Source organism: Haliotis rubra, unplaced genomic scaffold (genome assembly GCF_003918875.1).
Source record: "Haliotis rubra isolate DU_JTF1 unplaced genomic scaffold, ASM391887v1 Scf110, whole genome shotgun sequence".
In the NCBI taxonomy this organism is placed as follows: Eukaryota; Metazoa; Mollusca; class Gastropoda; order Lepetellida; family Haliotidae; genus Haliotis; species Haliotis rubra.
In genome coordinates this window covers 308,569-323,249 of record NW_025765004.1, presented here as the reverse complement: position 1 = coordinate 323,249, position 14,681 = coordinate 308,569, and the positions used below count along the sequence as shown (strand labels likewise).

Here is a 14,681-nt window from a genome sequence, read left to right as displayed (position 1 = left end):
CGCGACGGTACATTTGCTGCTGAAGTGAGTGAAAAACTAACAAATGTCATCATCAGATTGTAAACATGGGAAAGGTTGTAAATCCAAGTCTTTTGTTTCACCAATCGTTACATCGAATTTATGTGATTCAAATGTCTCGCTGTCATGTGGGGATGAATCACGTGGCCAGACTTACCTTGCTCCCCAAAAACACGACGTTAAAAGCGCGGAGTTCAGATGGACGATATCCATCAGACAAAACTCGAAATGATGATTATCTCCATCCATCTTTAAACATCCAAGAACAAATATATTCCCACAAACATCTGGTACTGAAAAGAATGCAAACATATATACTTTATGTATTGTTTATATATATAATCATCCATACTTGAAATACTCATATTTCAAATATACGAAAGCATACGAAACTAAAAAAGTTTGTCATCAGGCAAAATTTAAGTTTTCTCAAACATATATATCTGTAAACAGAATCTATAGATAAGAGAGTATGTAAAAAACTGTGTTAAAGCCGTTACATACAAAGTGGAAAAACAACTTCTCAGCTCCATTTGTAATAACCCTTATAAAATATCTGCAGCATACAACAAAGTATTATTTTCTCACACTTTTCACAATAATAGTAATAGTAAGAACACGATGTGTAATTTGTGACTGATAATATAAAAACACAATATGATAAAACTAATATTTCTCTTTAAACGGACTGTTTTCAATGGGAGGTAACTCCTGTAGCCATTTCCCAGGGGGCGTGCACAGCTAACATGGCTACCGTTTCATTTCGATTGGATCTCTTCAATATTATTATAAGAATTTAAGACACTTATCTTCATCTTAATGCCTGGTTTTCAAAGACTTTCGGTTACACTTTCGATTCTGCACGTAATAGTGCTGTGATAAGTACTGAACACGATGGCAGGTAAGATATATGCCCAACAAACGTAAAATTTTCACTGAAAACAGGTGTCTGTTGCTGTTGACTGTCAAACCCGTGAAACCGGCCCGTTGTTGATAACATACCGATCTCTTTTAACAAGGAACTTATTCGAAGAACACTTAATTAACACTTCATTTAATTTGTTAAGAACTCCCTGTAGATTTGTGTTTGCGTTCTCATGACTGCTACTACACCCGGGCGGTAGTCAATGACACTTGACTATCAGTTACACACTCTTGGTATAATAAGGTTTCCTAGAAAACACGAATAAGAGGTAGTTGGATTATTTAAGAAAAACGAATAAGCGGCAGTTAGATTCTAAAAGAACACTATTTGTTCATGTAACTTTGTTAATTTATCGATATGTAAACCGTTTTATGTGCTAACAGTAAGAAACAATGTAAGAAAGTGAATATGTTGTGGAAATGTGCTGCCTACCAGAGATGGTATATTGCAAGTAGCTTTTATGTTGATAATATGTTGGTTCAGTTCTATGTATGATTTAACCCTAGTTGGGAATCTTGGTTTCAATGGGTATTGAACTGTCCACTAGAGAGGCAAACTAATGCATTAGGTGGTTTGGCTAGTTTTGAGTCATTGTACCTCAACAGCAAGGTTATTGACAAAACCAACTTCAGAATGGTCTGGTTCAAAGTTATTCATTTACAGCCATCATCTTTTACATGGGATATTGTTTGAGTTCCATGATAAACAGGAAAAAAAACCATAGAAATATTTTAATGGTGCAAGTAAGACTTCGGAGTCTTCAGGTATAATTTTCATATGTGTTTTTGTCCCATTTATCTGACATGAAACTGACTTGCTGCATACTTGTCTGTTCTCAGGATGCTGTGGTTGTTGTGCAGCCTTAAAACCTCGTTACAAGAGATTGGTTGACAACATCTTTCCAGCAAACCCAGAGGTAAAGTGATAATTGATCTGTCAGTGACAGTACAGATCATGTATCCAGTCAGCTGGTCTAGACAGAACTGGCAAACAAGTCCTATTTCATGAGGCACATTTATGCATATTAGTTATATAATGATGGTTCGGGACCACTTTCTACGTAATTCCGCTCCTAACGCCTAGTATAAAATAGTGATTTTCGAGCAGAGACATCATTCGATGTACAGCTGAGCTCGCCAGCCTATACCCATTTTTGCTAGGGCTACCCATTTTGTTCAGCAACTACAAATCAACTACTTATAAGAATCTCATTTTCGCTAGGGCTACCCATTTTTTCAGCAATCATTTTTTTTCAACCCGACACCAAGGTTGCTCGAACTTCCAATTAGACATATGGAGTTGCTACAGTATACAGGGTACACTGCGATAACAACTATGGCAAAACAAATCGCAACAACTTTCCAAGAAATGGGCATTCGGTGCAGCAAATCGATCACACACCACCTTCTACTGGAAAACAGGCATGACAACAACCTTGTGTCCGATATCTCGACGGTAGACTATCTCGCTGGAAATCTCGGGGAAACCCACCTGCAACCACTCTCCGGTCTTCCAGCCTTTGTTGACGACCTCTACGTGTTTGGCTATCTATCTGGCAAAGACATCGTGCAGCACAAGGGAAGCGTCCAGTGTACGACGGGAGAGCACGGCCACGTGAAAAAAATCGTCGAACTACTCCACTGGATACTACGCACCACCTACAAAGAGCACACCAAAGCCACCAGAATATATGAGACACTTCTCCCCACGGCGCAAAAGACGAGTGCAGGAGCTATTGCCAGCACGAATCCAAAAGATTGAAAGCGAAACCCAACAGAAATCGCTACGAGCATGGAAAGCCCAAAACGACGACGAAACCCCTTTTGCAGTCTTTGTGGCCAAAGTGGACATCTCCGAAATCGCGATCGACTCCAAGAGAAATTGTCCAATCTAGAAACAAAACTTCAAGGCAACGGACTAGGGATCTACAGCATCGACTACACCTAAGACTATTCCGGCATCCTAGACCGCAAACAGCTCGTGCAATTCCTCTGTAGCCAACATGGATTTGTCGAACAAGGCGATCTCGTGGAAGCTATTGAAAGCGGAAAACCCACCATCCTGGACAACACCCACTCGGTCGGCAACCAAGTTTGCACGTGGGTAGAGACAACAAAGTCCGGCAAAGCGATGCGCACCAAGCTGTACAACAAAGTCGTTTGCAACTTCGAAGCCGGAGAAGTCTGAGAACCGATTGGCGGCCATCTTGCCGACTACATGGATTGTCCAAACGAGCATCTCCGCAAAACCTTTCTCCACCCAGACGTACAACAACAAGGTTGCACTCGCATAGAAGTGTCTGTACGCCTGCCAAGACACTGACATGTCCACCAACAGAGCAGAAAACGTTTTGCAAGACGTGTTGGAGCGGGTTTCACCAGCAGGCGACGGTCTATTCGTAGTACAACCACCAGCAACGCAGTGGCTTCGTCTCGCAGAAAAGATAGACCGCTGTTTGGTCCTAGCCGACTGTCCACAGCAAACGATCTTCGTTGCGTGGTACGCACATTCGAAACCAGGCCGCGTGTCTGGAGTACACATTCGTCCAACCAACACAAAATCCTGGAAAAAAACATCGACTGGGCCATAGGTGACTTCGGTTTTCAAAGGGTTCCAATATTCTACGTGGATATCCTATCGGTAGAAGGAGATACAGTGGAACTAGGCCCACTCGGATGCGATGCCAAAGGCGGGGACACCAAGACGGTGCTAGCTGCCAGCAAGAAGCCAACAGCTCTACATCCATCCGGCATGGATCCAGACATATTTCTCCCGACAACTCCACACATCGAATGGCAATGGAGACAGAAAATATGCCAAAAGCTGGGCAGAGAAGGATCTGACCAACCTTTCCAAGAAATGCCAAACATAGCAGCCAATCGCAAAATTTCTACTCTGTCTACACAAACACGAGGAAAGAAATTGCTGGAGCTACTGGAGTCCGAGAAGGCAGAAAAATTGGCAATGAAAAGCCGAAAAGGCACTACAAAAGAAACAGTAAACATGGCATTGATGAGATGACAAGGACTAATACAGTATACTTGGCATTGATGAGATGACAAGGACTAATACAGTATACTTTGGGTTTGATGAGATGACAAGGACTAATGCAGTATACATGGCATTGATGAGATGACAAGACAACAGTATACTTTTGACTAATGCAGTATACATGGCCTTGATGAGATGACAAGGACTAATACAGTATACTTTGGGTTTGATGAGATGACAAGGACTAATGCAGTATACATGGCATTGATGAGATGACAAGGACTAATGCAGTATACTTGGCATTGATGAGATGACAAGGACTAATGCAGTATACTTTGGGTTTTAATGTTGCCGCTATTGTCAGATTATTGGTCTGAGGGACAAGTACCCTGATACATAAGTGCAATAATCTGGAACACAGTGTTAGGCCAAGTCAAGTTTCCATTGGAACCTATATCACATTTTTCTACTTTTCTTTTTAGGATGGACTGGTAAAGAACAATATGGCTCAGTTGACATTCTATGCCGTGTCATCGCCTGACAAGCTGGACAAGATTGGTCAATACCTTGAACAGAGGCTGAATAGAGAAGTGCACCGACATCGCATACCGTAAGTCAGAATTTAGTGTATAGAACATCTTGTGAGAGGTACATGTAATGTTCAAGCATACTATTTTAAAGATAATCAGATTTCTGTCTCATATTTGCTGTTCCACATGATCAAAGTAATCCCTACCTGAACATTATGGAACATGTGTGATGATATGAGGGAAAATATGAAATGTTATTGTTTGTATGGCGTTTTGGTAAAAAACTGTATGATTTTCTCCATTTAGTACAAAAGGATATAAACCTACATTGTTTTCTTTAGTTTTGATTTTGAGGTATGTATATCTCATTTGCCATGACATATATTGAATACAAGTTAATTATTGGAAGTCTGTGAAACTGTGTCAGTATGTGTTATGCCATGAAGCCAATAATGTACCAGGATGGTTAAAGAAAAGTACAGAGTGTAGAATATTTGTCTGCTTAATTTGCATCTCAGATTTAAAACAATCTGTAGGTTCCAAGCACTGTCTGTAGAAAGTTAGGCTCATAGTTTGTGTGTTTGCGGATACCTACAGATACAGATAACAATGCTGTTGTTGCAGGTTTGTGTTTATTGCCATGGATGCCCTGGACCAGCTGTTAAAGTCCTGCCACGCCCAGTCCCTCAACCTGTTTGTGGAGAGCTTCCTCAAGATGGTGCAGAAGCTGTTGGAGTGTGAGGAGCCGGAGTTGCAGATTCTGGCCACCAACTCTGTAAGTTCACTCATCTGGGGCAAGTACTGTTTACAAGCTGTAAGTTCACTCATCTATGGGGCACGTACTGTTTACAAGCTGTAAGTTCACTGTAAGTACACTGATCTTCGCACTTACTCTTCACAAACTGTAGGTTCACTGATCTTCAGGACTTACTCTTCACAAACTGTAAGTTCACTGATCTTCTGGCACTTACTCTTCACAAACTAGGTTCTCACTGATCTTCAGGACTTACAGGTTCACTGATCTTCGGCACTTACTCTTCACAAACTGTAGGTTCACTGATCTTCAGGACTTACTCTTCACAAACTGTAGGTTCACTGATCTTCGGCACTTACTCTTCACAAACTGTAGGTTCATTCATCTAGGGCAAATACTGTTTACAAACTAGGTTCATATTTTTAAACTTATCTTATCTCACTGAGTGTCCTCTCTCTCCTATAATCGTCCGTTGAGTGGAAACGAACTGTAAACAAAGTTTCGGGCCTCTCTTGAAGCCATCGCTCGAACACAAACCACTGCTCCCGCTCCTTGATAGCCTGGTAGCCTCCTGAGAAGCATGCAGCATGTTCTCTGGTTGGTCATGTGACTCCTCTGTCTAGGGTGCTGATGTGCTGTAAACTGTGGCAAATATACTGACTAAGATCATCTTTAACATCATGGGGGAAAGAAGATTCAACGTCAAGGGAAGGAAAGTTTGCATGGACTGCAAGAAGACTTTCTACATCGTGTACCTACATGTATTCTGCATAGAGTGCTTTGGTCTGTTGCGTTGAAGAATTGAAGAGGAAGATTAGGTGCAGCATATGCGACAAGTTAGACGACGACAACTTTGCTAACTATATAGAAGAATCAGACTTTACTTCAGCTTAGAGCAGGGATCGAAGAAAGAAAGAATTTAAGACAACTATTTCAGGGGTCCCGGCGTTATGCTGACAGGGACTCCAGACACAAGTGTGGGTTCACTGCATCTTGTAATACCAATGAAAGTGGGTTCGGTATGATCGACAATCCATTCGATGCATCCAAATGCTCACGCAATGATAACTTGACGGCGTATCTAGAAGTTGTTTGATCTGACATATGTGTGGTTGTTCTATGTGTCTTCTTCACGGACCTCTTGGTTTTCTTAGTTGAAGAAGGGACGAATTCTTGTCATTCGGCAAACTGGCAAGATGCAGCAGTTCCTCACAATTCAACGATCCCCTTGAATTTGGCAAGACATCAGACATCAGGGAACTCGACTTTTACATCCTTCGGACGCATACCAACGGATCACCGATCCCTCAACCGCCAGTTTCATCATGGGAAGTGGTCATACAACGTTCTTCGAACCCACATGATTTCTTGAACTTGATCCTGTGACCTTGTACGATTACTAAGGTTTGCCGATTTCACCCATATTCGTTGAATAATCAAGGAAATCCCTGACGGCTCTTCCATATATCAGACGCCTTCAACAGCCCGCCGTACTGCGATGATCTCTCATGAATCGGCGATCTCTCTGGACATCCCCAGATGCTCAGCAATCCTATTGACATTGGTGAATTCCTCGCTCTCAGTTCAGCCATCCTTGACGATTATGACCCAGTCCTCAGCTGCACCACCGACCAGCGATTACGATTTACCGTTCCGCGAATGGACCCGCTCATCTCTACCTATTTGTCACAGGCTACTAGAGTGATGCAGCTGAACCTACCTGCCTACCTGGGATCATTCCCGAGATACACAACCTCACCCTGACATGGACTTTGACTTGATGGTGCAAGTCATGGCGACGGCTTTGAAGCAAGTACAGCAACTAGATATGTTTCCGTATCAGAACTGTCAAGTCCTGAGTTCGTCAGTGTCACCAGTCAGTGTTCGATGAGCTTCCTCTCCTTCTCCCACAGGGAGACCCCTTCGTCGTATCTACACTGAGCTCGGGCTATGCCAGCTCTACAGACCACTACTAATGGGGATCCTCCCATTTGGCATTTCTACAACGCGTGGCCATAAACCCACATCACGAAACACATCACTTAGTCTCTGCACCACTGAGGCATCGTGTTTGAGGCTTATATCAATGATTGTATACAATCCTCCTACAACATCTACTATTCACCACCAAATAGAGTAGATTCTCAACATCAAGAGATCAAAGCAGATTCCAACTTCATACGCACACACTCAGTCTACCATCCATTGTATCAGATATCAAGGAGGTCAACCTGATAATGCACCGGTGACGCAGGGAGTTGACTGGAGATACACTGGTAGTTCTTTGGAACTCAATAGATGGCCAACCTGGCTACTATACAGTTTCACTTTATTATCACATGGGAAACTTGTGTGGGTGAAATTTTGACTACATATATTCGACAGAATGCAATGCCTGCGCACCGGATCTTTAACATCATCAGGGGAGTACTGCATTCCGTGAAATAACAAGAGAGCAGTTTAGCCCGTGCCAGGCAGCATTATAGTGAGACAGCGAGAATTGCTCCGCATGCGCAGACTACTTCGTCATTCCATCAGTACATGCAGTGGTGGCTTTACGAATAGAAGAGTTACATTCTACGTCCGTTCCTGAGGCTCGACGATCCCCATACGCTGATCCTTCTAGCCTGGGATCAGGACGCCCTAGAAATCTCTTGGAAGGAGCTCAATGCTTACGCATTCCCACCACCAGCACTTCTTCCACAAGTACTACAGAAGTTTCGATCTACCAAGAAGATGACACTGTTTTTGGTCGAGCCTTACTGGACGGCTTGAAGTTGGTGAAAGTGGAAGAAGTTTGAAGATTACTGTAGACTGAAGATCATACCATCTCCCACTACAGCGTCTGCCCAGGTTGTTGCTGACTACCTACAACATCTGCGTACTTCCAAGAAATTGAAGGCGTCTACCCTTGCCACCTATTTAGCAGCCATCAGCACGCTGAGAGCTATGGCAACTGGCATTAAGCTCTCCACTATGCCTGAACTCCAGTCCCTTCTGTTCTCATTTAAGTTATCTGACCAATCGAAGAAGTTCCGACCTAGGATCTTGTCTACGAAGGACTACGAACCTCTAGAAGAGAAGAACTTTGAGCTTATCAAATTCAAGACCTTCTTCCTGGTAGCTCTTGCTACTGCTGCATGTATGTTGGAACTCCACAATCTGGACGTCAACTGAGTGCGTTTTGAGAGGAAGAGGCACAGAGTTTTTCTGGGTCTATCGAAGAACCAACTGCCAGCACAACAGTATAGACTGGTTACCCTACCGCCGTTGTCCACTATCCTTGGGCCTGATGACATCGAAGACCTCATGCTCTGTCCTGTCAGAGCATTGAAGGTCGTAGGCTGCTCAAGCGCCTATTCATCCCACTCTCAACAGCCTCATCAGCAGAAGTCTCTCATATGACACTCACCTTCTGGATGTGATCTACCATCCTACAAGCCTACATGTTCGCCAGTCTTCCCCCTCCAGCTGCGTCGAACCCTCATGAGATGCAGGCTTTGGCGTCAAGTATGGGTCTTCACAGTAACTGTTCGCTGACTTCCATCATGGAGAGATGTTTCTGGAAATCAGAGACGGTCTTCGCTTCCCACTGCCCACGCGACTAATCATGGAGGGATGTCTCTGGAAATCAGAGACGGCCTTTGCTTCCCACTATCCATGCGACCGATCAGTCACCATTGTTGAGGGGCTCAATCAGTTAGCTCCCTTGGTACTGGTGCAGCAACTGTCATAAGCCCATCAACACAGATGGGACATCCTTCGCTTGCGGAGATCATGTTACCTTGTGAAAATTGAATAAAGATGGATGGAACTCCATTTTATCACTGTTCTACTGTCCCTTGGGCATCACATCTACATATCCATGTTCTACAGATTCTAGTCGCAAAACTTTAATTTACTGGGGCCTTCTGATAAAAGGAGGCGAGGCGGGCTCTACTTGCTGAGTTCCGTCCTTTTAACTTCTTTAAGGCATTTAGAAGTTGGAGCAGTAAGGAAGGATAACAATATATGGATGAACATCACCTGCTTGATAACGGTGTTAGAACCTACACCGAAAAGTGGCTGTCACAGCAATAAAGAAGTTGTTCATCCATATATTGTTATCCTTCCTTGATAACGGTGTTAGAACCTACACCGAAAAGTGGCTGTCACAGCAATAAAGAAGTTGTTCATCCATATATTGTTATCCTTCCTTGATAACGGTGTTAGAACCTACACCAAAACGTGGCTCTCACAGCAATAAAGAAGTTGTTCATCCATATATTGTTATCCTTCCTTGATAACGGTGTTAGAACCTACACCGAAAGGTCGCTCTCACAGCAATAAAGAAGTTGTTCATCCATATATTGTTATCCTTCCTTGATAACGGTGTTAGAACCTACTCCGAAACGTGGCTGTCACAGCAATAAAGAAGTTGTTCATCCATATATTGTTATCCTTCCTTGATAACGGTGTTAGAACCTACTCCGAAACGTGGCTGTCACAGCAATAAAGAAGTTGTTCATCCATATATTGTTATCCTTCCTTGATAACGGTGTTAGAACCTACACCGAAACGTCGCTCTCACAGCAATAAAGAAGTTGTTCATCCATATATTGTTATCATTCCTTGATAAGGGTGTTAGAACCTACACCGAAACGTCGCTCTCACAGCAATAAAGAAGTTGTTCATCCATATATTGTTATCATTCCTTGATAACGGTGTTAGAACCTACACCGAAATGTGGCTCTCACAGCAATAAAGAAGTTGTTCATCCATATATTGTTATCATTCCTTGATAAGGGTGTTAGAACCTACACCGAAACGTGGCTCTCACAGCAATAAAGAAGTTGTTCATCCATATATTGTTATCCTTCCTTGATAACGGTGTTAGAACCTACACCGAAACGTGGCTGTCACAGCAATAAAGAAGTTGTTCATCCATATATTGTTATCCTTCCTTGATAACGGTGTTAGAACCTACTCCGAAACGTGGCTGTCACAGCAATAAAGAAGTTGTTCATCCATATATTGTTATCCTTCCTTGATAACGAACCTGTTAGAACCTACATCCATATAAACGTTCCTTGATAACTGTCACAGCAATAAAAAGAGTTGTTCATCCATATATTGTTATCCTTCCTTTCCTACACCAAACGCCGCTGTCTTGTACAAAAAGTTGTGTCCGTGAAAACCACATTTATATATTGTTATCATTCCTTGATAACGGTGTTAGAACCTACACCCAAGGGAGTTTTTGTGCAGTGTTAGCCAAGGGGTTTGGAGGAAGCGATCCATCACAAGTATAGGAGTAATGCAGTCAGTCAGGAGATTGTGCTCATAACAGGCCTTCTTATTCATCATCATCACGTCACCATGGTTGTCATCCCCTCAGACGCAGGGTAATCTGTGGCCCACCGTCTAACTGTGGGATAATTACACTCTGTGAGATTGGATAAGTTTAAAACTTGGAAAATTTTAACTATGAATTGTATATTTATAATACTTATCCTATCTCACCTGATGGATTCCCTCCTGACCAACCCCACTTCACAGATTACGACAATTGCTCCACGACAAGAATGACTATACAGAGGAGTCACATGACCAACCAGAGAACATGCTGCATGCTTTTCAGGAGGCTACCAGGCTGTCCAGTAAGGGGAGCAGAGGTTTGTGTTCGGTCGAAGGTTCCAAGAGAGGCCAGAAACTTTGTTTACAGTTCGTTTCGATTCAATGATCGATTATATAAGAGAGAGAGTACACTCCGTGAGATAGGATAAGTAATTATAAATGTACAATTTATAGTTATTTAGGGCACATACTGTTCACAGACTGTTGGTTCACTCTTCTAGGGCACATACTGTAAGTTACTCTTCGAGGGCACATACTGTTCACAGACTGTTGGTTCACTCATCTAGGGCACATACTGTAAGTTACTCTTCGGTTCACTCATCTAGGGCAGGACACATACTGTTCACAGACTGTTGGTTCACTCATCTAGGGCATATACTGTAAGTTACTCTTCGAGGGCACATACTGTTCACAGACTGTTGGTTCACTCATCTAGGGCATATACTGTAAGTTACTCTTCGAGGGCACATACTGTTCACAGACTGTTGGTTCACTCATCTAGGGCATATACTGTAAGTTACTCTTCGAGGGCACATACTGTTCACAGACTGTTGGTTCACTCATCTAGGGCACATACTGTAAGTTACTCTTCGAGGGCACATACTGTTCACAGACTGTTGGTTCACTCATCTAGGGCACATACTGTAAGTTACTCTTCTAGGGCACATACTGTTCGAGGGGCACAGACTGTTGGTTCACTCATCTAGGGCATATACTGTAAGTTACTCTTGAGTACTGTCACTCATCTAGGGGCATACTGTTCACAGGGCACATACTGTTCACAGACTGTTGGTTCACTCATCTAGGGCATATACTGTAAGTTACTCTTCGAGGGCACATACTGTTCACAGACTGTTGGTTCACTCATCTAGGGCATATACTGTAAGTTACTCTTCGAGGGCACATACTGTTCACAGACTGTTGGTTCACTCATCTAGGGCACATACTGTGTTACTCTTCGAGGGCACATACTGTTCACAGACTGTTGGTTCACTCATCTAGTGCACATAGGGCATATACTGTAAGTTACTCTTCGAGGGCACATACTGTTCACAGACTGTTGGTTCACTCATCTAGGGCATATACTGTAAGTTACTCTTCGAGGGCACATACTGTTCACAGACTGTTGGTTCACTCATCTAGGGCATCTAGGGCACATACTGTTCACAGACTGTTGGTTCACTCATAAGACTGTTCACAGACTGGGTTCACTCATCTAGGGCATATACTGTAAGTTACTCTTGAGGGCACATACTGTTCACAGACTGTTGGTTCACTCATCTAGGGCACATACTGTAAGTTACTCTTCGAGGGCACATACTGTTCACAGACTGTTGGTTCACTCATCTAGGGCACATACTGTAAGTTACTCTTCGAGGGCACATACTGTTCACAGACTGTTGGTTCACTCATCTAGGGCACATACTGTAAGTTACTCTTCGAGGGCACATACTGTTCACAGACTGTTGGTTCACTCATCTAGGGCACATACTGTAAGTTACTCTTCGAGGGCACATACTGTTCACAGACTCTTGGTTCAGGGCACATACTGTTCACTGTTCAGACTGTTGGTTCACTCATCTAGGGCATATACTGTAAGTTACTCTTCGAGGGCACATACTGTTCACAGACTGTTGGTTCACTCATCTAGGGCATATACTGTAAGTTACTCTTCGAGGGCACATACTGTTCACAGACTGTTGGTTCACATCTAGACTGTATACTGTTCACTCATCTAGGGCACATACTGTAAGTTACTCTTCGAGGGCATACTGTTCACTGTTCACAGACTGTTGGTTCACTCATCTAGGGCACATACTGTAAGTTACTCTTCGAGGGCACATACTGTAAGTTCACAGACTGTTGGTTCACTCATCTAGGGCACATACTGTAAGTTACTCTTCGAGGGCACATACTGTTCACAGACTGTTGGTTCACTCATCTAGGGCACATACTGTAAGTTACTTCGAGGGCACAGACTTCACTAGAGGGCACTCATACTAGTTCACAGACTGTTGGTTCACTCATCTAGGGCACATACTGTAAGTTACTCTTCGAGGACACATACTGTTCACAGACTGTTGGTTCACTCATCTAGGGCACATACTGTAAGTTACTCTTCGAGGGCACATACTGTTCACAGACTGTTGGTTCACTCATCTAGGGCACATACTGTAAGTTACTCTTCGAGGGCACATACTGTTCACAGACTGTTGGTTCACTCATCTAGGGCATATACTGTAAGTTACTCTTCGAGGGCACATACTGTTCACAGACTGTTGGTTCACTCATCTAGGGCATATACTGTAAGTTACTCTACTCATCTAGGGCACATACTTTAAGTTACTCTTCGAGGGCACATACTGTTCACAGACTGTTGGTTCACTCATCTAGGGCATATACTGTAAGTTACTCTTCGAGGACACATACTGTTTACAAACTGTAAGTTCACACATCTTGGGTCATTTCATGTTCACCAACTGTCAGGTCATTCTGTAGCTTTGATGTTGTCACCTGTCACACAAAAGCTGAAGTCAGTATTCACACTACCATACTGACAAATCTGTTCTGGTGTTTCAGTTCGTGAAGTTTGCCAACATTGAAGAAGACACTCCATCATACCACAGACGCTACGACTTTTTTGTATCCAAGTTCAGCTCAATGTGCCACAGCAGTATTTCTGAGGAAGACATGCAAAGAAGGTGAGTGGTCTCCCCCTTCTTTACAGGTGAAACACACAGATGTAGACTAGCATGCCCAGTTCGTCCAGAGGGACTGTAAAGTCAGTGTGCACCACAAACAATCCATTTATACTGACCCGACAAACATCAACCTGATATGTTATTTAGTACATTTTCAGTTTTTGGATCTTCTATTGATACAAATATATTTCTAAAATGTATATTTTAACCTTATCCTTATTACATATTGCATTTCCTTCTGTTTCCTGCCAAAATATGACTTGAAAATGTTTTCCCATGACAAAGACAATGTTCTCGAAGAAGGTTGAACTGCTCACCCAAACATAGTCTGCCCTCATGAGCCAGCCAGCCAGCATATGTGTCACTGTTTTCCCTGTCATGAACAGTTGTGCTGTGAAACTTGTGGATATTCAACCTATTCTAGGGCAGATGGGTGTAAATGTGTATGAATTGTTTCTATTTCATGCTTGGAACTTGGTTCATAACAGCACATATTGTATCTGCCATTTTGACTTGATGATTGTTAGGTTTTCTTGTAAAATGGGTTCAGGGTGAAGCAGGTGGTAAGTCCTTCCTGTACACACTTCAGAACTTTATAATGTGGGGTTGGTCTAAATGGGTTCAGGGTGAAGCAGGTGGTAAGTCCTTCCTGTACACACTTCAGAACTTTATAATGTGGGGTTGGTCTAAATGGCTTCAGGGTGAAGCAGAACTTTATAATGTAGGATTGGTCTAAATGGCTTCAGGGTGAAGCAGAACTTTATAATGTGGGGTTGGTCTAAATGGCTTCAGGGTGAAGCAGAACTTTATAATGTAGGATTGGTCTAAATGGCTTCAGGGTGAAGCAGAACTTTATAATGTAGGGTTGGTCTAAATGGCTTCAGGGTGAAGCAGAACTTTATAATGTAGGATTGGTCTAAATGGCTTCAGGTTGAAGCAGAACTTTATAATGTAGGGTTGGTCTAAATGGCTTCAGGTTGTTAGGAAATGGTCAGTACTGGACTTAAATGGCTACAGGTGTCAGCAAGGGGCTAGTACTTGCTAAGGACACTTATTAGCTGCAGAGAGTACCCAAGGTGTGCCAAGGACTTGTGCCTTGCTTGCAGCCTGTGGTCCCATTAAGTTAGTTAGATTGTCTGCCCATT

The 14,681-nt window shown here is 42.9% G+C and overlaps 1 protein-coding gene across 1 annotated transcript in view; it reads left to right on the top strand.

The window, feature by feature from the left end:
- The first annotated feature begins 758 nt into the window (after positions 1–758).
- LOC124285794 (protein EFR3 homolog B-like) overlaps positions 759–14,681 on the top strand; it is an 83,960-nt gene continuing 70,037 nt past the window's right edge. The window contains 5 exon segments of the mRNA XM_046722064.1: positions 759–919; positions 1,783–1,859; positions 4,417–4,544; positions 5,089–5,239; positions 13,415–13,536. Of these exon segments, the coding sequence (XP_046578020.1) occupies positions 913–919; positions 1,783–1,859; positions 4,417–4,544; positions 5,089–5,239; positions 13,415–13,536 (485 nt within the window). The 5' untranslated portion in view covers positions 759–912.